Source organism: Euprymna scolopes, chromosome 20 (genome assembly GCF_053919585.1).
Source record: "Euprymna scolopes isolate OS-2025 chromosome 20, ASM5391958v1, whole genome shotgun sequence".
NCBI lineage: Eukaryota > Metazoa > Mollusca > Cephalopoda > Sepiida > Sepiolidae > Euprymna > Euprymna scolopes.
Window position 1 is genome coordinate 3,211,597 of NC_136501.1, and position 24,584 is coordinate 3,236,180.

Here is a 24,584-nt window from a genome sequence, read left to right on the forward strand (position 1 = left end):
TTGTCTCTGAATGGTTGAAAAAAGCATTAATATAGCTCTAGGATACCTATTGAGCTTATTATATATCTACGGTACAACGGGCACTGTTTTCTTTCAAAGTATTAATAAACTCTGCTCTTTAGACTCCAGGTCTAATTTCCTCTAAAAATACAATATATATATATATATATATATATATATATAAGGTGGGTGTAGTTTGCTTGAAGCATTGTATAGTATGTAGTTAAATGGAATTGTAGAAGGCGGTACAATGCAGAAGTAACGGAAAGACACAAGCTGAAGCAGGTGAGAAATTTATTAATACAACTTATAAATACATGTGTACATATTCATATTTCATATACGCAGTATATTTATATTTGCACAGTGGTTACCTGGGAAAGTCGGTCTGGTGGTATGTCCGTGTAATATAATATTTCGAGAAAGATCTCTTCGTCAGATATTTACTTGACCTTGAACAACACGTTTATAAGATATCAACAAATATATACTCGCGAGTCAAAATAATGAAAATAATATGCTGTTGTCTTAGCCCTATTTATAATACAAATTGGAATGATAAATAATATACAATAAAATAGCAATAAATATAATAAAAAAAAGTTTAATATAACTAGATTTGATAAAGGAAATAAATAAATAAATATTAAAGTTATTATCGACCTTTGATTGTTTTTAAACAAATCACGATTAAATGTTACAAAGGGAAATTTTCTATTAAACTTAAGATTAATGAAAAATAATTAAATGACAATAAGCAAATTACAATTTATGTAATAACAAATTAAAATAGTAATAAAAATGAATTATATATGGATATAAAATCTAGATAAAATCAACAATCGGTATAACGTAAAAAATACATATATTTGGTATTAATTTCGTATAAAATTAAATAAATATAAAGATATATGTTACATATATATATATTACAAGTATTAATATTCTATAAGTAAATATATATTGATTGATTCATATGAATAAATGATTTTACGCTACTAAACAGTTGTTATCAAGAATTATGAAAGTAAACGTTATTAAAGGGATAAATTGTAACATGGTCAACATCATGAAATTTGGGATATAGACTTTTGTAATTTGTTATATATATATATATATATATATATATATATATATATATAGAGAGAGAGAGAGAGAGAGAGAGAGAGAGAGAGAGAGAGAGAGAGAGGGGAGAGAGAGAGAGAGGGAAGAGAGAGAGAGGGAGAGACAGACAGAGAGAGAGAGACAGAGAGAGATAACAAAATCATGACAAAAGTTATATTTCAAATTTCAAGATGTTGACCATCTTACTATTTATTTCCTTAAGTACGTTGACCTGCGCAATTCTTGACAGCACCTGTTTCCTAGCGCAAAATCATTCATGTAATTATGCTAACTCTTTGATTCATTTGGCCCATCAGAAGAAAACGCAATTATCAATTTTAAAAGAAAATAAAAGTATACGAGCATGATTACAAAATAAAAACGGACAGAGAAACTCTGTTAAATAATTGAAAAAAAAAACTAAAGTATTTATCAATCTATATATTTTTCTTGTGAAACCCTGGGTTAAAGTCAATGAACGTATGTCAATTTCACTTTCGTTTTTTGTTATGCCGGTGTATATCAACAATCAGTTCCTTCTGATTAATGTTTACGTAGTGGTTTCCAATTTTCTTCATAATTGAGAATTTAACAAAGTTAATTGGTCTTTTTCTTCGTATTTGTTTTAAATAAAATACTTTGGATGTGATATTTATTTTATATTGCAATTACTTTATTGAATTGGATTCTAATTCTAGAATTCTTTCTTCTAATGCAACTTTAATTTAAAGTCATTTGCAAGAATTTCTATGGCGCCAGCGAATTAAGATCGATTTTACGATAATATTCTTTATTGGGTACATTTTTTTATGCTGCGTAATTAAAAAAAAGAGCATTTTAAAGTAAACACTATTTTTCATGTGGACTTTTAAAAAAATTTTTTTAATTTAAAATCATTCTGAACAAAAATATTTTAAAATAAATATGAACAAATATGTTTATCACATGATATGAAAAAAATTAAGAATTTCAATGTAAAATGTAAAAATATATTTTAATTATAGCATATTTCATTAAAAATGAATACCATTCTGAAAAAGAAATATCTCAAAATAAAAATCAGGTTTTATGTAATATTTAAAATTCAATTAAAATTACGTAAACATTAACCAGAAGGAACTGTTGCTTGGTATACACTGGCATAACTTCCGGTAAACATTTATTGAATTTTACCAAAACCAAACTGGTAATACCTAATTTGGTAGTAGCCCTGGGTGAGCTATGGCGGGTTCCTCCGAAAGAGGAAGTTTACAGGGAATTAAATTTATTGAATTCAACCAAATATTCTTTTCACTCAAGTTTTTCAATACAACAGTTTGATGTTTCAGATTGAAATGCGTTATGCAGAAAAAAGTGAATTTATAATTTATGTATCTATAAATATGAGAATGTGTGTGTGTGACAGGACACTACTCAACCTATATACTCAATGACTTTTTATCTACAGGCTTGAAATTTTGATATCTAGAGTATTCAGACATGTGGAAAACTTTTATCGGTTTTCATCTAGGAAAAACGTGCAGCTTAAGGGGCAAAACTGAGTAAATTTGATACTTGGGGGGGGGGGTCATCGGATTTTGATCTGCTTGTCAACTGTTCCACGAATGCGCATGCGTGAGTAGGTCATATGGCAGATTACTTATGTTAAGAATAAGTAGGTTTGGAAATACTTTTTATAGATAGTGTCAAGCTGGCCTTATGGTAATAGTACTTGACTCACTGTCTTTAAGTTTTGGTTTCGATCTCAGCTCGAGTATTTTTTTTTTAATTACAAGAATTGAACTGTTTAGAAAAAAGATAATACTCGCATGCACATGTCTCAGTTTTTTTTCCTTTTTTTTTACTTCATTTTAAAAGGAATTTAACGTTACATTTAATACCTATCGTATTTCTGTTTATAATAAATAAGAATTCTGTATAAAATAAAATATGATATTTATGCGTATTTTATTACCGGGCAACGCCGGGCGGCCTGCTAGTATCAGCTTATAGTTTCAGCAGATAAATGTCAACTTTTAGTTAGAAATCCTCAAAGGCTGAGATAATTTATAAAGAGTGTCTCAAAATGAAATATCTATTTTAAAGAATAAATTAGCTTCACAATAAATCGATAATTTTGGGGCATTCTGCATAGGTAACTTTTCTTCGAACATGAATGCACCCGTAATGTACAATAATGACCTTGTGTCATATCCAGCCCGCATGGGGAGGCAGATAAGTACATAAATTATATTTTTATAAACGTAATAAACTAGCAGAGCTACTCGGCGTTATTCGGTAATGGCTAAAAAATAGAACAGTTAAAAATGTGTCTCTCTCCCTTACATTATTCTTTGAATGCATCTCTTCCTAGGACTGCCTCTTTTCCCCTTCAAACTTGTTCAATAAAATGGAAAAGGAGTAAAAGCAAAAAAGTGGCATTTTTTTTTTGCCTTGTTTGATAATAGAGAAGTAAAGAGATTTGTTAGTTTACCATCTAATTTACGTGCGTATTTGTGGTGTGTGATGACACAGTAAATTAGATGGCAAAAAATATGTTTGTTTTTACTATTTTTTTTACACGGTGGTCACCACTTATCAAGGCCCGGAAGCCACTCAGGGATAAGGGTTATTGCAAGTACAGTATGTTAGTGTGGAGATTTAATGAAGTGTTTACTTAAGGGGGCGGTTCATTAGGAATTTGTTTACGTTGGACTTGAATACATCCAGGTTGTAGTCAGGTGGGAAGCAAGCAGACGGAACAGAGTTCCACAGGCGTACAGTTCTAAGAAAGAAGCTTTGTTCATGGAATCTACGTTTTGATTTAGGCACAGATAAAGAGTGGGGAAATTTTTTGACAGTGGATTCAGCTAGACGGGTGTTTTTCGTGAAAGATTGGCGAGAGGGGACCAGAGATTGGAGTTCAGACGAGCATCTGCCATGGAAATAACGATAAAACAAAGCGTCTTCACCCCAATCAAGGCATATCGTCACTTGGCCGTAAAGGGCTACTAATTGAGACCATGCCTAAAAAAGATTAAGAAGGTTTACGTTAGATTTAAACTTCTGCATATCAGTACAATCAAACTTCTGCATATCAGTACAATCAAACTTCTGCATATCAGTACAGTCAAGGAAGCAGGTACCAGGAAGGGGATTCCACGGGAATGCAACATTATGGCGATAGGACAGAAGTTGCAGCTTAGTTGACAAATTGGGATCTATTAGATTGGAGACCTTTTTTTTTTGGATCCTATCCAAGAGGAAAAGGCTAGTGGTAGATGCAACAGCTGAGATGTGACAACAATACTCCATGCATGGGCTCATGGTGGCCTTGTAGAGGTACATGATACTCTCAGGTGTGAGTAGTTTTCTAGCACGATAGAGGGAGCCCATCTTCTTTGCAGCAGCCCTCAGCGTATTTGTTCCAGTTGATATTTCCTGTGAATGCTAAGCTGAGAAGTTTGAAAGAATTTTCAGGTTGGGATTTATTTATCATGGATATGATTGGTTGGAGAGGTTTCTTGTAATTTTTGTAACTCATGGCGGGATGAGGTGACACAAAGGCCAGAAAATGAGATTGAAAAGCGGACGCCATCAAGGAAGAGTACTGGTTGGCAAAAAATGCCTGAGCAGCTCCAACAACATTCTCCGGTATGGGCGCCTCAGGCGATGAGCATACATGAACTTCTCATAGGGAGAATAAAAGTCCACATAATGTATAATGATGTTGCATCACATCGGTCATCGTTTAACACGATGATTTTTTTTAAATAATACTTCGAAGTTGAATAAATACAAACACGATATCTCAATTATAGTAAGAACAAGAAAAAGAAATTGTGTTTAACAGTGTAACTGTGGTTTTTATTTATAAATCGCTCCAGACAAGGCATGAAGCTACTTTATTTAAGGAGCTAAAAATATTACTTCAGGGTCAAAAACTTTGCCAACGATAATTGTTAGATGGAATAGATTCTGACCCACAAAACAGCAATTCTTCCCTTCTATCTTTTTATGGAAATCGCTCCAGAAAAGGCATGAAGCCATTTAATGTAAGGATTTAAAAATACTACTTCAAGATCAAAAACTAGTCAATGATAAGTGCTATGTAGATAAATTCCGACCCAGAAAACAGCAATTCTTTCCCTTTTGTCTAAAATATCGTTCCTGGAGTGTAAGGATTTAAGTACAAAATAATGGAAGCGAGAGTCACGTGACGGTGTCAAGATATTAGCCTTTAATAAATAATTGTCGGATCTATCCTGGAAATATTTTTTTGAATTATCTGAGTGGTCTTCGTTACGGTAACTGAGTCAAGTCATCTGAATGAATGCTTGTTCGTAGTCATAACTTGTAATGTGATCAAGTTTTAGACTTTCAGTGTATCTTTATCCCAGGCTGCTATGCCAGTCCGTATTCATGACTTGCACTAGTAAATCATTTTCTTGTAGGGAGGAACTCGGATGTATTCGTATTCTTTCTATCAGATTCTAATTTTAATGGTAGATTTTGTTCTTTTGTGTTCGCCCACAAATTTCTAAAGTTTGAAAAGATGCACCTAAAATGATCGGAAGTTACATCGGCTGAAACGTTGTGCATATAACAACCTAGATGAGAATGGTAGTTTGAAGTAGGGTTTCCCAAACTTCAGGACACCATGAAGCCCCTGAGCAAAGGTTTTTTTCATGGAGCACTAACAAAATAATTTCTAAAATAAATATGAAAAACATTAATTTCAAATTTTAACTTATACTTGTTCATTAGTTGTTAATGTTCGTGATTTTATTATAGTTTCGTGTTTACAACCATTTTTTGTTTTTGATTAATCAAAAAATTGTTGCATTTTTTTTGTTAATTTATTTTTTTATTTGTTAATTTATTTTTTTTATTTTCTTTTTCATGAACCATCCTGAAACTCTTTACACCTGTAGTTACATATCATATCTCTTTCCAATAAAAAATGATTAATAATTAAATGTCTGTAGCCATTTCATTTTTGCATATAAAAAATTTGGTCTTCTTTAAGAATGGGCTTCTGGGGCCCGCAGCCTCACTTACGGAGCCCCAGGGCTCTGTGGAGCCCACTTTGAGAAACTCTGGTCTGAAGAATCCAAATAATATAACAACCAAAAATTATCGAAATAAATGACTATATTTGAATATTTACTTTGCTGTTGTTCGCTAATAAGTACTGACATCCCAGATCATAATTAACCTGAGTGGGATGGGTGGGGGGTTGGTGATGGCAATTATGCGGTAACTTCCAACAAGGTTCCTAAATTGGGATTCATCATTGACGCATGCAGTTCTATGCCCTACGCACGACGTATACATTTCATGCGACAAATATAAAAATGTGTCAACGGCAAATTGCAATAATCTCTTTTCATGTTTTCATAAATCGCTCGCCTATTTGTATCCGGAGGGCACATGTATTCACCAGTAAAACCAATGCAATAAGTCACGGTAATTATACGATAACATGGATTATACTAAGATGGATCTATTAGCACGGTTATTATAACCAGAGCCGATGAAAGAAGCTAGTGCCCACGCCGTCACTGATGGGCCCTTTTCGCTAACAAGGAAAAGATTACTCTGTATAAGCAAACTAATGCGTTTTTATAGATGCGGCCAGGCATTTATATTAGAGGCATTGTCCATCAATTGCGATTCGTATGTCTGTCACGTTCAAGTTGCGAATCTGATATATTCTGACACTACATTAACCATATTACTTAGATAAATAATTTTACAGTTTTAACAAAATGGCTACAATAATATTGCGGGGTCTCCATTCATGCTGAACGTCAACAGAATACGTAGCAGTAATACATTACATATGAAAGATGCCACTGTAGAATTTCCACGGGTCTTGCTAGTAAAGGTGAATTTCGACTCAAAAACAGCAATTCTTTCTCTTTTGTCAGAAACATCACTTCTGGAATGTAAAGACAAAATAAGAGAATCAAGAATTACGAGGCAATCAAGTATATATATATATATATATATATATATATATATATATATATATTGAAAAACAAAAGTAAAGAAAAATCGGCATAACATTCGTACTTGTGACGAAACAAGAATATCATATTCCAAAAATCACTTAAACTGATAAAGTAGTTTAATTTTTAAATAAAAAAGTTAAATTTTATGAGTAACTAAGGAACGGCTGTTTAGTCCGTCATTTTTTAAACATTCTAAAAACAAAAAGAGAGATGATTCCAATGATTCAAACTTGCAAGATTTATGTTGTAATGCCTACGAATTCACATTAATCGCTTTAAAATAATTTTCTTTATGAAAAATAAAGCTACTTGATCAATTTACATGATTTTTAGAATATGATATTTTCATTTCGTCACAGGTACGTACATCATACAGATTTTTTTCCTTTTGTTTTTAAATATAGGAGGAATTCTGAACAAGAACCTAAACTTTTTTAATGATCATTATCATAGTTTTAAGCCGTGACTGATGATATAATTCACCTTCCTCCACCTGTCCCGTAGAGGTTACCGGCGCTACAGGTGACCAGTACACCAGTCATCTCCATCCTTCCTTCTTCCGCACGTCTGACCGCCTCGCTCAGCTTCAATTCTGTCCATTCTGTGATGTTGTCTTCCCATCTCTTCTTCTGTCTTCCTCTCTTTTTTCCCCCTCTGGCTGTTCCCTGGAGCACTGTCTGTGCAAGCCTCTCTCCTCTTGTTACGTGACAGACCATTTCTATATAAACAGTTTCCCACGGTACATCAAGGGCGAAAACATTTTTTTTTTAAATCAAAAGGCTTGTGAAATATTAATGAAGCATCCCTTCCGGGAGTCCACTTTGATCAGGTTAGGATAATAATTAAAAGCAACCTACATACCTGCATACATTACTAATTATGGGATCCTATAACACCGTCAGGTTTCAATGTTGGCCGCTGTTGCAAACCATCCATAACCTCAAACTTCTTATATACTATACGAAATCGCTATAAGTATATCACTATCCTAATATATCAAATTAAATTAGTCGGATTTGCAAAGTTAGACCGCAATAGCATTGTGTCTAACAAATCGATATTTGATTCTGACTAGCAATTTTCTTTTGTTTAACCTTGGTGCACGTTGTTACGCACAATCATATTGATACATCGGTTCTCGTGAGATCACCAAAGTTGAGCAATGTTTAGCCTGGTCAGCACCAGATGAGTGACCATCTGGGAATTACAGACACTGTGTGTAGACAGCCGTAGACACATCCCTGCAAAACTGCAAAAATCTAACATCATTGCTTGTGGACTTGATATTCTCAGGAAACTTCCTCCTTTGGAGGAAGCCGGTTCAACCCACCTAGGGGTGACATGTGGTTATAAAAAACACATTTTAATTCGATAATCGCATTTATGTCGATTTAAAATTATGGACATTGCAATGTTTACAAATCTTAAATACTTTTAGAATATTACTATTTTAATAAATAAAATTCAATCTTTAAGCTATTATATAAAATAATTTTATAAAACCAACAGTAGGTTTTCTACAATGCAATACGTTACATTGTACAGAACCTACTTACAATGTATTGTGAACTAAGTCACTGCGGGGAGACATGTGAAGCTTCCTCCTGGTGCACTGATGCGGATTCCCGATTAGAGCAGACAATCAATCGATTTGATTTTTAAAATGGGCAATTTCACCGATTTTGACGAAACAGCCTCCCCTCGACTAGAGAAACAAAACTAGAATCAGACGACCAAACCTTCATGTGCTTCACATGCAGCATAACATTAGCTACTGGTATATTCTCTACCGTTCTCCCTCGACCCAGGACTGTACCCTAATAAACAAAGTCTCTGACAGCATAGATACAGCAGTCTCCCTTAATATTTGCGCACAAGTACACGTATTTGGTGATTTCAATCTTCACCACAGTAACTGGCTTGGATTCTCTACTTACACAGACGCAGCTGGTAGCACAACACGTAGCTTCTCTATATCTCATTCCCTACTAAAGACGATTACATTTCCGACACGTTTCCCAGACCAGCAAAATCAACATGCCTCACTACTAGGTCCATTTCTGACCACAGTTCCCGATGATTGTATAACTAATGCCAACGGCCTACTTGGGAATGCTGATCACGCTGTGATAATGGTAGAAATCGCCCTAAATTCTTGATAAAAAACTGAAAAGTCACTGTTCAAAACAACGAAGTATTACAAAAATGCTGACTTGAAAGGCATCAGGGTCTCATCAGAGATGCTCCATGGGGAAATATCTTTTTTCTTCCAGCTGAACAGTGCGCAAATTAAACCACTGAATAGTTTAAAACTGCAACTGAAGCACATGTTCCCACACGGAAATTCTATAGCAAACCCCACTCTCCCCAATGGTTTACTTATACTTGTGCAGCTGCCATTGCTCAAAAGCAGCATGCATACCGCAGATTTAACCAACATAAGTCCAGTTCAAACAGACAGAAGTTTATAGAAGCTAGAAGTAATTCTAAGAGAGAAACAGCGACAGTTAAAACAGAATACACTGAAACCACCAGAAAACGCATCGAAGCACAGAAATTAGGAACCCGCAAAGTTTTGGAAAATCTACAGCAGTTATTTTTTATCACTATCCTAGAGTAAAGTTTATCCTGTGAACACAGTTGTTCGCTATTTCTCTCCTACAGTTTAATAGATGTTGGGGTTCTTTAAAGTATAGGATAGCAAATTTTTCATGAAGGCATAATCTACATAGATCGTCTAGGTCTTTACATGTGTTTGCTTGTCTTACTATTTTCCATTCGACTACCAGCGAACGTCCGCTTTCTTTGAGTTCCCAATATTTTTTTGTTAGAGTTGTTTTCATTCGGTGTTTTTTATTTTTTAAGTACTTTTGTGGTCATAATATTGGGTTTTGCCCAGGTAGAGGATATTGGCACAAGGACGAAGCAATGTTAAGAATGGCTTCCAGGTGGTTAAAATAAAAAAAGATATAGAGGGGGATTGTCGGTAATTAGTTTTCCACGCTAACCATTAGGCCAAAGACGATAGTGAATTCAATGAGTTGGTAATTAACTTTTGCCTGGGATATAAATAGTAATTGTCTCAGTGTAAAGGGTTTCCTCTACATTGACCAAGAACCAATTACTTGAGCAGCTGGCCGAGGGCCAGTTAAGGTTCCCGCTTTCTATCATTTGCGTTCGAATAGTTTCGCTTTATTATACGAAAAAACACATAAACACTCAAGACGACAACATGTTAGGATTTTTTTGAACTCGATCAAAAAAGGAAAGAAAGGATGTCCATTTACGAATGGAAGATATTACGATCCGCGAAATATGCAAAAACTTCTCACAAAATCTAACCGACGTGAGAAACCTAATGCAAAAGCCTTTGGCGGACATACACAAACACTCGCGCCCATTTTGCTTTTTATATATATAGACTAGCCTGGATGCCCGGCGTTACCCGGGTTTTTTTAGGTGTGTAGTAAGCAGGTAGACTCGAACTCGTTCGACGAAGTCGGAAAAGAAAATCCGACGTCTTATTTGATGTTTCCATGATGTGACCGGAAGTCAAAAGCATTGAAATTTACCAAAATCAATCCAATGATGATGATGACTTGCTAAAATGTCGGCGAAAAAAATCAACCACTCCTTGTACAAAACGGCCGAGTTTAGGATGAAGAAATTAATGCTTTTGGGCCAATTTTTCGATATTTGTCGTCCGAGACGTTGAGCTTCAAAATGATACTGATCTTGTCAGGATCCATCGCCTCTGTCGAAAGGTTTTGCGAGACACACGTACATACATACATACATCATACATAAATTTAAACAGATAGGTGAGATTTATATTATAGATTAAATGTAATTATATTCATGCAGATATATTCTACATGATTTATACTTGCATAATATTTGCGTGAAAAGTTTATAGTAAACACAAACCTCTTTCTATATATATTTATGTATGCGTATATATATATTTGTTTACAGTATCGGCCATAATATAAGGAACGGAAAAAAATTACAATTATTCATGTATATTTAAAAAATTAGAGCATGGATTTTTCTGAAATACTCAGAATAAACAAATTGAACCAATGTGTATAAATTAGTACCAAAAAAAAAAATAATAATAAAATTACGATTCAATATTGAGAAATATTTTAGTTTTAAATTATATCTGTGGATTTATCCTAGCTAAAAGTTAAGGAACGAATTAGAAACTTTATGTTTTTTTAATGCAAATGTTTTAAAAAATAAATTCATTCAATATTTAGTGAACATCCCTTTATTCTTTATGACCTCACTGCATCTTCGACCACAAGACTGGATTAGTTTTTTGCCAAATTCAGGATTTATCTTTTCCCACTCTTCCTTCAATATATATATATATATATATATATATATATATATATATATATATATATATATATATATATATATATATATATACGAGGACGTACAAAGTTCCACCTGTCTGTCCTCGAAGCACTTGCCATCATTTCCAGCCCCCCCCCCCTACTTTGTGCAAACAGAGAAACCTCCGGCTTCAATTAGAATTATTTGGGTAGTCACAGTTTTTCTTTTTTTTTTTTTTTTAACCTCCCCTTTGCTCTTACTCGATTCCACTACCAAATATTCTAAAAAAAATAAAATAATAATAATAATTTTCAGACTTATACCCTTGAAAAGTTAGTCTGAACGAAAAGCGCTTCGGGTGTATTTTAACGATCTTGTTTTTAATCGACTTATTTATTTTACTGCATTGTACATTTGTTACATGTAACTTCCCCCATTTTGTTCCCCCCTTTCCTCATCACGTTTTCCATCTTATTTTAGTCGACTGAAATTCCGCTATGGTTCACTTCTTTAAAATTTTGCCAATCGAATAAAGATATATATATATATATATATATATATATATATATATATATATATATATACACACACACACACACACACACATACACACACACACTTACTCACACTTTTGAGATATCGGCTTGGATTATAGCTGGTTGGATGACCGCATCCTTTGTCGAGACGAAGTAGGTTCATTCCACTGTCAGATTTCGCCGCGGTTTGCTTGATGTGTGTTAGTAGACTTTCTTGTGTGCGGGGCGTTTGCTCACTTGGCAGAGTGCTTTTGTTTTTTTTACACAGTGATCACCACTTATCAAGGCTCGGAAGCCACTCAGGGATAAGGGTTATTGCAAGTACATTAGGTTAGTGTGGAGATTTGATGAAGTGTTTACTTAAGGGGGCGGTTCATTAGGAATTTGTTAACATTGGACTTGAAGACATCCAAGTTGTAGTCCGGTGGGAAGCAGGCAGACGGAACAGAGTTCCACAGGCGTGCAGTTCTAAGAAAGAAGCTTTGTTCATGGAATCCGCGTTTTGATTTAGGCACAGATAAAGAGTGGGGGAAATTTTTCACAGTGGATTCAGCTAGACGGGTGTTTTTCGTGAAAGATTGGCGAGGGGGGACCAGAGATTGGAGTTCAGACGAGCACCTGCCATGGAAATAACGATAAAACAAGGATAGGCTCGCAACGTCTCTTCTGTGGGAGAGATGCAAGAGGCTCGGGTTTTGAATGCCGGGTTCGGATATGTCTAACTGACGAGGGCGAAACTCTATTCTGGGACTTCCGGTTTGTTGGCTGCCATGGCTCTTGCGAGCTGCGATGTTGTTTGGCTGTGGAAATAATTATAGATAATCTCTCACATTCTGCTATACATATATGTGTTGCTAGACACACAGTCTAGGCCGGGATCGTTTCGACATTATGATATTTTGAAAGCTGATCATTTTTCGTTGTTTTGTGTCCATTTGACTCCAAACAGTTGTCATTAATGATCGTAATTCTTATCTATTATGTCATCTCGGAATTGCATGATCGACGTTTTCAAACTGATGCATTTTTAGGGGGGGGGCTTTTGCAAAACCTACTTGTCACTATGTATTTACTTGTCGCCCCACAAGGGTCGTCTTAGACACCAATTAAGCGTTTAATGTGTTGGACAATCCAGCTCTCAAAAAGAAGGGGGGGCATCTCTTGATAAGAACAAAAAATTAAACTGCCTCAGTCTAAAAAGATTTCTCATTTACAAACCGAGGATATTGAAGATAAATCGTATTATCAGACCAGATATCACACTTTCCTCTTAGTCAAAAGGCTGTTACCCCACCGCAATAGATCAAAAGTGGATGCTGAACATCACGTGTACAGATCAGGTTTTGTTCGATCTGCTTTGCTTGCTAGATGTGATCGATAATGTTCAGCTTTTTTTTACCACCGATCGCCATTTTTTTTTTTTTTTTTTTTTTTTGTCACTTTACCGTTAAGTCGTTTGCTGATACCAACACGCTAATTAAAACTTTATGTAAAAAGAGGCATACGTATAAGTACGTAGGTATGTAATAGCCGCGACGACGACTGCGGCGGCGGAGGCGCCCGGGGGATGAGGAGGCCTCGGTGGTTTTAATGATGATAAATGATGTCGAGGAAGATAGTATTCCGGGCTTTTTTGTTTATTTCTCTCTTATTTTGTCCATAACGCGTCATTTTCATTGGATTAACGTCACGGTTTACAAGATGGACAGCCAAAATTGGAATATTGCGCGTCATTGACAAGAAAGGGTGCTTTCTGATGGGATGATTCCAGAGGGAAGATGTTAAATGTCTACTCCTCTAAGATTAACCTTGGAGACAGATTTGCGTATTTGTTTTCGGTTGGACCACAATATTTGGAGATTCGCTGCCCCGTTTCAAGCTATCTCACTCTCTTTACTTTTACTTCCCTACTCCCCCTCCCTCTCTCTCTCTCTCTCTCTCTCTCTCTCTCTCTCTCTGAATCTATCTAGCTAGCTGTCTCTCGTTTTCTTCTTTACTATCACTTACGTTTCCCCCCCCCTTTCACTCACATACACTTTTTCTACTATCTTCTTTATAAATAAAGACCTTTCTCGCTCTCTCTCACTCACTCACTCTCTTTCTATCTCTCTCTCTCTCTCTCTCTCTCTCTCTCTCTCTCTCTCTCTCTTAGCTTTCTCCTCATTTCTTCCTCTTTCCTTTCTTCTTTTTACTTCGTTCTCCCTCTCTCTACTTATCTGTGTTTTACTCTCTTCCCACCTCTACTATCTTTCGCACTCAACTCTTTTTCTGTCCCCTCTCCCCCCTCCCTTTTTATTATTTATATTTCGTCTCATTCACAATCGCCCTATCCATTTTCCTTTTCTTTCTTTCTTTCTTTGACTTTATTTCACTCATTTTTCATAAATTTTAATTTTAATATCTTTATCTATCCATTTCCCTTTTCATCCCCCATCATTGTTCCCCTTTCTCTATGCTTTCCCATTTTACTCTGTCACCACCCTCTTTTGCCCTCTATCTCTTTCCCTATTCCTTCTCTATTTTTTATCTCCCCCTCTTCCCCCTCTTCCTCTTCGTTTATTCACTGCCCCTCCCTCTTATCGCTATTCATCATTGTTATGCGTAATTTATTTATTTTTTTATCTATCCACCAAAAAAGTCGTCGTTTTCTATTATCAATCGTTACCTGATACGACATCTAATCCCCCTCATACCGCTCTCACCCTCCTCTCTCTCTCTCTCTCTCTCTCTCTCTCTCTCTCTCTCTCTCTCTCTCTAAATCTCTCTCTAAATCTCTCTCTAAATCTCTCTAATTTCATAGCTGTTCTCAGATGCATTCCGCATCCTCATCTTTTAAAACTACTGACATAATTTCGCCGGATTTCTCCGGGAGAGGATGTCGTTTCATCCCCGCGATGAAACCGGACAATTTCTGTCTCCATGGACGCGTACGCGTGATGATGCCTTACTTGAATTCATCACCCCCATCTCATATTTGGCCTCGTGTGGGGTGCGATTAAATGCAACCCTTTCGACCCCACGAAAACTACACATCTTATACAGGGTCTCTTGCCATAATTGATCGCAATGTTTGGAACTCAACATTTCCAGTTTTTTGCGGATGAAAAAAAAATTAAAAAAAAAAATATATATATATGTATATATCGATGTACATGATTAAGAGAATGAAGTAATATTCACAAAAGAAAAAAAAAAGAAAACTAAATTACAAACAAAATGCAACAACTTGACGCCATCATCATGGACACGGACCGACTTTCCATATCGGCTGAATCCATACCGGATCTGAACAGATGGTCTGGGATTGTACCGCCTGAGGTGATGTTTGCTTTAATTGAGTGTCAGTTTTCAGTAGAGTTTAGGATTAGAGACCGCATCGATTTTTGGATTTGTTCTGATTTTTTATATAGAAAATGAAATTACATTACTACTGATTTGCATGCATAACGCGATTATAAAAAAATCATAAAACTTATTTTAGACGACTTCATAACCGGTGTAACATTCCGGAAATGAATGCTGAAAGACTTAGAAATGATCAAGAACGTGCAGGGGGGCAAGCACCTGCCCCTTTTGGTTCTACTTTAAAAGTGCCCTTTTCAGAGGAATGTATTATAGGCTTGTACCCTACGGACACATCATTTTTTTTTCAATTGAGCACCTGCCGTTAAAAAAAGTTTTCTGCACATCACTGGAAATGATTAATGTTACTTTACGCGTTAATACCGATGGGGGGGGGATATGACCACTCCCCTGTTATTTTGTGTTTAACTAATCGTCTGAAATAGTTAGAAGTTTGTTTCAGCATTAAATAACCTAAAAAGATTGATATGCCGTAAACCAGCACCATATATACGAACGCATATTGTAATTATGATCAAAGTTTTTATTATATGCTCTAAGAATCGAAACCGATTTTATAAAACCGCCCAACTCAAAGTCCGCAGCAAATGATATCCGGTGAAATTTAGTTGCTGCTGCTAAGGACTTCCTGTTTTGTGTCGCTTACTCTTGTGGTTTGTCAAGTTTTGTACTAATTTTTATTAAATTAATTAATTTAGTTACTATATTGCAAGGTGAAAGTATAAAATAATTAACACCCACATCTCCCTGTGTTAAGAATGGCTTTCTACATAATTTATGCAGTTTACTATCTGCGTTATCATTTCCTATTAATGTTATCATTTAGAAAGCCATTCTTAATATGGAGAGGCGGGCTTTCAGCTAACATTTTTTTAAATAAATAAATTAATAAATTTGGGAAACTGAAACGCTCGTATATTACGGATGTAAGATACGAGCGTAGTAGTTTAATACGGTGTAGTTTAATATCAATAGTTCAATCTGATCGGACACCGTTTACTGTGAAGTTTGAGTCGAACGTTCTTCTGCTTTGTCAACTGCTTAAATATGGATGGTCACTAAAACTGCAATCGATTTGCCAAATTTGATTTAAGTGTTTCCATTTCCACTTTCGTGAAACATTTTCTTTATTGTTTTCGTTTGAAGAAATTTTTTTTGTAATCAGCATGTAGTTAGGTAGGTGCTGTTTCATTGAAACGGAGCGCAACATATAAATTTCCTGCTTTCACTGTTATAAAAACATGTTAAGATACGATGATTGTTTTATACCAGGATTTCCCAGCAGGGTCTGTACCGCCCACCAGGGGAACGTTACGAGACTTCAGGTGGGCGATGATCAAATTTATGGTATGGGGAACCTAAAGACTGAAAGCTTTTAGTAAAATTGTTGTTTTTTCTCAACGCATTTTTTTTAGCTTCACAATTCATGAGGAAATTGATTGCATCACACTTATTTTTAATTGGAAAAATTAATTCAAGAATCAAACCTAATTTTGATAAATTTTTTTAAGTTGTTTCCTGAATCTGATTGAATTCTGATTCAACAAGTCTTTCTCGTCTATCGAATGTTTCCTAGGAATTGAAACCGAATGGATGTAGTGAAAATATGGTGATCGAAGACTTTTTCTATCAAATATGGAAACAAATATTCCAAAATGCATTGCTGATCATCAACAATAATCGGCACATTGATTTTTATTGATTATTATATTAGCAATGTTTATTGATTATTATATTAGCAATGTTTATTGATTATTATATTAGCAATGTTTATTGATTATTATATTAGCAATTTTTATTGATTATTATATTAGCAATGTTTATTGATTATTATATTAGCAATTTTTATTGATTATTATATTAGCAATGTTTATTGATTATTATATTAGCAATTTTTATTGATTATTATATTAGCAATGTTTATTGATTATTATATTAGCAATTTTTATTGATTATTCTATTATCAATGTTTATTTATTATTATATTATCAATGTTATGATATATTCATTGATCCACTTTGTTTATAGTCGTTAGTGTTCCCATTTGATCAATAGTGTAGAATTTTGTTGAATAAACTTTATGAATATTCAATTCTTTATTTTCAATTTAATCTTGTACTACCACTACTACTCACATTATTATGTAAGGATGCATGTAGGGTGGGAGGCGGTAGTAGGTATCCGAGTGCTCTAGGGGAGGTCGTTTGTGGAAAAAGGTTGGAAAACCCTTAATTTATACGAACGCATATTATATATATTCGTTTCTCCACAAGTCAAATCTTGTAGTTGACGAGAGTATCAAAACGTAATTACCATCGACACGATTGCTTTTTTTATGACAACGTTGGGCAAATAAAACTAATTCTTTAATTTAAGTCTTTTTAACAAATTGTATCATACATTTTCCTATTTTTTTTTTTTTTAAATAATCTGAAAGTTCGATATTTATTTTATATCAGCCAGAATTTTTTTTAATGAAAAACAAAGTTGGTGGTGTTGTGGTGGAAGATACTTTTAGTCCATTAAAACCAGTTTTTAACAGTTTTCGAAAATGACTAACACATGAACTCAGTTTTTAAAATTATCGTTTTTAGCAAGTATTAATGGATACTGTTGTAGATTATGGGATCGGTTATGCCGAGTCAAAAGTGATTAAATTTATTGTAACCATTGATAAATTTATGCTAACGAAATTTCCCATCAGTAACATAACAACTTGTGTTCAATAAACTGTATACAATAATTAATGTTTTTGGGCATTAAATATTCCATGAAACAATTTAAAGAGAGATTTGTTTATATAGCAAAATCACAGAAAGAGCATGAAAATAGACGACGAATCAATCTCGTAAGTCATAATTGTATTTAGAGTGTCGCCTACGTTAAGGATTGAATATTTAACTTTCAGAAGATTGTATTTCACAACTAAATTTTGTCTAAGTCCTTTATCGTTTACACAACTGGTCCTTGTTTGATCTTGGTATAGAGCTTTGTTTATAATTGCGTCTTCAGATATAAAATCAATTATGATTAAGTTAATGAATATGTTGTTCTATTTTTAGTTCATTATTGTTAGGTCTATTTTTCATTTGCAAGTTACGATGATTGTTTTATTATATACATTTTATATATATACATATTATATATATACATATAATATATATATACATATTATATATATATATATACATATTATATATATACATATCATATATATATACATATTATATATATACATATCATATATATATACATATTATATATATACATATCATATATATATACATATTATATATATATCATATATATACATATTATATATATACATATATATATATACATATTATATATATACATATCATATATATATACATATTATATATATACATATCATATATATATACATAGTATATATATATATATATATATATATATATATATATATATATATATATATATATATACATACTAGCAAAAGTACCCGTCGTTGACTGGGTTCAAAAACAGCCTACAGAAAATGGACTCTGATTTATGAAAGTATGATAGGTTATGAAAAGTAATGGTTGTAATGAGATAGCTTCGAATTTGGGGGTATCAAAACCAAAGCAAAATATGATGAAAGTAAAAATAAAATAGATAAACCACATAATTTATTATAACATACCTGTTCACACTGAAACACTTATCACAATATTCTGTGGATCTATATTAAAAAACCTTGTTAAACTTTGTGACATATTTCCATTCTATGGAGGTCAGGTGCGAACGAACACCCCATAATTTTATTATACCATATTTCTTCAAACTGAAACATAATTATCAAAGTATACTTACGCAGATAGATATGAAAAGTCTTTATTAAAGTTTGTGCCTATTTCCATTCTATGGAGGTCATGTGTTCATTTGTTTTCCTCTCGTGCCTGTTAAAGAGCATGGTGTCATCAGCAAATATACCCATCGCAGAGACAATTTTATCAGGGAGATCATTTATAAATATTAGGAATAATAAAGGTCCAAGGATAGACCCTTGAGGTACTCCCACATTAATATCATATTGTTTAGATGTAAGACTGGATTCTTCTCTTATTTAAGAAGGATTTAATTACATTATGTATTGGTCCAGTAAGACCATATGATCTGATTTTTCTGAGAAGACTATCATGCCAAAACTTGTCAAAAGCCTTAGATATATCTAGGGCTAGCGCTCTACCCTCCCCTGCTTTGTCCAGTGTATAGTATATACGTTCAGAGATTACAGTTAGGATATCTGCTGTAGAATGGGCTTACCTAAATCCATATTGTTGGTGGGTCAGAAGTTTAGAACCTGTAAGCTCGTGGACTAGAGCTTGGTTTATTATGAACTCCAAAATTTTAGCGAAAATCGAGAGAAGGCTAATGGGGTGATAATTTAATGGGTCAGTTCTTTCGTCAGAATTCTTGAAAACTGATACCACAGAAACGATATTCCAGTAGTCAGGAAAGCAAGATTTTTTAAGGCATTTGTTATAAAGTTGGGAAAGGATTGAAACAACCTCAATAGAGCATTTTTATTTTTTAATAGCACAGCCGGGATGGATGAGATTGGGTCAATATGCTTTCGTGGTGTCTAGGTTTTTTATGATACGATGCACCTGAGAAGGGGTGATTTCCAGATCATCTAGTGTGAGGTCTGTCCACAAATAAGTCAGGGAGGGAGTGGTTTGGTGGATCCAATGTGGAGTTTGAGGAAAACCAACTGGCAAGTCGTGTAAACAACCTCATGATTGTTGGATAGTGGGGGAATTGTTGATTGCCCATTATTTACTACACTGTCGTAGATTTTCCAAGAATCACGAGTTCCTAAGTTCTGCACTTCGTTGCATTTTCTGGTGTTTTCGGTATATTCTCTCTTAGCTGTCACTATTTCTTTCTTACAATTACTTCTAGCTTCTATAAACATTTGTCTGTTTGTACTGGACTTATGTCAGTTCAATCTGTTTTATGCATGCTGCCTTTGACCAATGGCAGCTGCACATATAGAAGTAAATCATTGGGGAGAGTGGGGTTTGTTATAGAATTTGTTAGTTTAGTTGTTTATTAGTTATGGAGAAAGGGTAAGTGCGAGGTGTGAGCAAATGTCCAAAAAATTATCAGTTGGTGCCATAATAAATGATTGCCTGACGGATAGAGTGAATTAACCGTAGAATCGAAAAAAATGAAAACACAGTCGTGTTCAACTGGGCATTTCTAGATAACGATTTGGTGCAGACTTATCCAAATATATATATATATATGATGATTGCAACGTCTTGTCAGACGAGTGCCACTCCCTCAGACATCTAAAATCCATGAGCCCAAATGTCTGAGGGAGTATCTATACAAATATGATGTTACAGAGTCTTAGCTTTGTACGACAGCTAAGTCTCTCTCTCGGTTCAAAATGTTGAGATCCAGCAACAAGCAAGAGCAAGATAGCCAGCAACAAATTAAACTGCAGACCAGCTTAATGCGGGTACTGGGCTTCCGCTTTATGGTTTTTTAAATCAGAGATTTGTTTCTCCTAGAAAGGTTGCCTTCACCACGGCTTACGGGAGCCCTCTCTACCCCAATACACATATACACACACACAGTTGGTGCTAGTTGGCCGTTGACCCAGAACAAGAGTTCATTCGCCCTTTGGAAGGTCTTGTTTTTAATCCTTCAGGGAGACTAGCCGCCCTCCTCACCAAACAAGTCTGATGGGGGAACCAGTTTAGTCGCCGGTGACCCGACCATGAGGCAGGTAGTACTGGGTTGCATGGTACCAGTAGCATATGACATGACCTGACATATATATATATATATATATATATATATATATATATATATATATGTGTGTGTGTATATATATATATATATATATATATATATATAAATGTGTGTATATATATATATAAATGTGTGTATGTATATATATATATATGTGTGTGTATATATATGTGTGTGTGTGTGTGTGTGTGTGTGTGTGTGTGTGTGTGTGTGTGTGTGTGTGTGTGTGTGTGTGTGTGTGTGCGTGACTAGACGTATCATGTATCATGTGAACAGTGTAATAATATATATGTAACAACGTTTATTCTTTATTCCAACGTTTTATTTATTCATTAAAACTCGTTATTTCAAATTCCTTTTCTTTTACCTTAATTTTAAATTATTAGCTTAGTTTTCCTCAGCATAAACCAACTTTTACGTCTGCATGGGTTGCCATATATAAAATCATATTTTAATAACGAAATATTCATGTACCACGCGCTCAAGATCAGAGAAGAGAGAATAAGAAAGAACTTGCTCGTTTGCGGCCTTTGATGTGTTACCATAGATGTCGCAAGCATAAATGTCTATGAACTCAATTATATTTTCAGCTACCCCTACCATTTTCAACATCTTGAGTACCCATAAACGCAACATAATATCATAAACTTTCGTGTAATCTATGCAAGCTACATTCTAAGTTTGGTTTCTTCTTTTGCAGTTCTTTAAGATACATTTATCAATCGATGGTCTTTTATTCCTCCTGCCTTTTTGTTCCACTGGTAGTGACCATGTACTTCAAGATGATCATACACTTTTGTCAGTATCTTCCAAAGCATGTTCAAGCAAGCAATTGGTCTATAATTTTCAACTTTTGGCCCTTTAGCAGGATCTTTCATTATTAAAATAGTCTTTCCCACTACAAGCCATTCTGGTATCTGGCACAATCTGACACAATCATCCAGAGAAACAGCAAGCCTCTCATGGATTCCTGTGAAAGATCACAACCAATTCTATTATTATTATTATTATTATTATTATTATTATTATTATTATTATTATTTCAGTTACCATATTTTGTGTCTGGCTGTTGTTAGTGTCGATTTTATGCTCATAGGTGAATTATTATTATTATTATTATTATTATTATTATTATTATTATTATTATTATTATTATTATTATCTCCATATATAATGCAGAAATTCCTTCTCTGGGCCAAAGTATCGTAGGTTTGCCACAACAGATGCCACATACAAATTCAATAAAGCTAGGCTAATAGCAACTATCTTATGTAGCTTTCAAACACTTTTGCAGACACATTCAGTCGTGATAATAAAATACTACATTACATCCTAGGAGCAACACTATCACAATTACAACATCGTTAGAGGAACAGGTACCTATTTTTCCCTCTAAATATCTAGTCCTAGCCCCGCAACCTGTCGACACCAGGAGGAAGTCTACACTTTCCACATATTCTATGCTTACACCACTCATAACTGGCTCATATATACACAGATATACCATTATCTTTCCCATAATAGAATAAAAAAATAATGAAGTCTTCCTCGGGGAAAGTTTGCTGCCTCTGATTAGTTGCCCGCTAATTCTCTTATTCTGGAATTAGATTTCATCTGGTGCCAGTAAAAAAAAAGGGCGGGGGGGGGGGGTAGTCAATTTAAAATTTTACAGCTTCAGTTTTCTTGGTTGCATTTTTCTTTTTACTTCTCTTGCATTTCTATATTATCAATTACTATCGATTATTATCAATTATTATCAATTATTATCGATTATCATCGATTGTCACTCATGTGGATTCAATTCCACATTTCCTTAAGATTTCGGCTGTTTTCAGCATTACTGTCCATTGCATCGTCTTGGTTCTTCCCTTGATCCCGATTTCTCGTAATCATTTTTCGCAAGTTATTTGGAACTGTTCCTAAAGCTCCTACAATTATTGGTATTATGTTGATTTGCTTCTGGTTCCAAATTTTTTTCAGTTCTCTGGCAAGTTTCATATCTTTGTTTCGTTTTTCTATCTCTGTGGTCTGCTGGCACAGTAAAATTTACAATTTGACAAAAAAATTTTCTTGTTAAGTATTATATCTGGTCTTCTAGCTTTGATGAGTTTATCTGTTTGTACTTCCATATCCCGAAGGATTTTGGGTTTTTGTTTTCCAGTACAATCTCTGGTTTTTGTTTGAATTATTTATCCGCACGTTCAAGGTGCAGTCGTCTACAAATCTCCCATGCAGTCATGTTTGTCCTTATATTCTTTTTGGACTAATTTACTGCATTCACTTATTATGTAGTTTATCGTTTCATCTCTTTGTTCACAGAGTCTACATTTATTGTCTTCCTGTGTGTTATCTATTTTAGCTTTAATATGGTTTGTTCTAATTGCGTTGTTTTGTGCAACTATCAGTAGAGATTCTATTTTTCTGTTCATGTGTCCTTTTCTTAGCCATGTCCAGGTGTGTTCGTGATTCTATTCTTTTGTCATCCTTTTAAATCGTCTGTGTAGTGCTTCCTCTTCCCACTTTTCTTTACTTGTCTTTTTGTTTCTGGTTTCATCATTTCTTGTATTGTTCCGCTTGGTGGTGATCAATCTTAATGTGTTCTGGTTCATGTATTTTTCCAAGTCTTCTTTTGTGCTTTCTGCACCGTCTTTTACATCTATTAGTCCTCTTCCCCCTTCGTTCCTCTTGATGAAGAGTCAGTCAGTATTGTCTATTCAGTGTAATGCATTGTCATTAGTTTCCTAGTCCTCTGATCATGATGCCTAAGTTCCTCTTTTAATAGTCCAAAGTACCTTATTAGCGATACTTCAGGTCATCTGTTGTTATTATTATTATTTACTCAGGAGTAGTCATACAGGCCATCATCAAAGATTTTCCTTTTTGAGAACGAATTATGGCATTCTCTGGAGTCTGAGTGACAACAAGTCTCCCCAGACTTCCAGTAATTTCCACCTCTTTCGATAACCTTTGCAAAAGAATTTGTGTTATCGCAACAGCCACTTACCATTGATTTTCATTGGCAGTTACCAATACTTTACTATAATTTGGATCGCAATAAGCCTCCCCAAGGTCCCAGTCAGCATTGTACTCATCCAGCGGAGGTCTGGTTAGTGCTCTCTCTCCTCGGTCTTTCCATTCTCCTTGACCCTCGCTCATTTGGTGTGGCTTCTGTTTATAGTGACACACAAAAAAAGGGGTGCAGCAGGCAAGGGCATGGGGTGGAGGTTCCTTACAATTCAACAATTTCAGTTTTATGATTTCATGTCATGTTCCTTTTTGTTTTACATCAGTAGCAATTTCTGTATGTGCAGTTTGTGCCTGTAACGCATGAGTGTTAGTCTCCGCATTCAAGGTTTTCCTTAATATTTCAGCAGTTTTTATTATTGAAATCCGTTGTATCTTCTCAGCCATCCCTTTGATTCCAATCTCTCCCATTCTTTTTACAAAGTTTTTC

At 34.5% G+C, this 24,584-nt stretch overlaps 1 protein-coding gene across 3 annotated transcripts in view; it reads left to right on the forward strand.

Moving 5' to 3' along the window:
- The window catches only part of LOC145241295 (voltage-gated delayed rectifier potassium channel KCNH8-like), a 504,754-nt gene that overhangs the window by 386,233 nt on the left and 93,937 nt on the right, over window positions 1-24,584 (forward strand). Inside the window, exon 1 of one of the 3 annotated variants that reach the window (XM_080104043.1) lies at window positions 15,170-15,298. The exons of the other annotated variants lie outside the window; for them this stretch is intronic. Coding sequence (XP_079960169.1) covers window positions 15,197-15,298 — 102 coding nt within the window. The 5' untranslated portion in view covers window positions 15,170-15,196. Of the gene's footprint in view, window positions 1-15,169; window positions 15,299-24,584 lie in introns of those variants that run through there. 3 annotated transcript variants of the gene reach the window in all.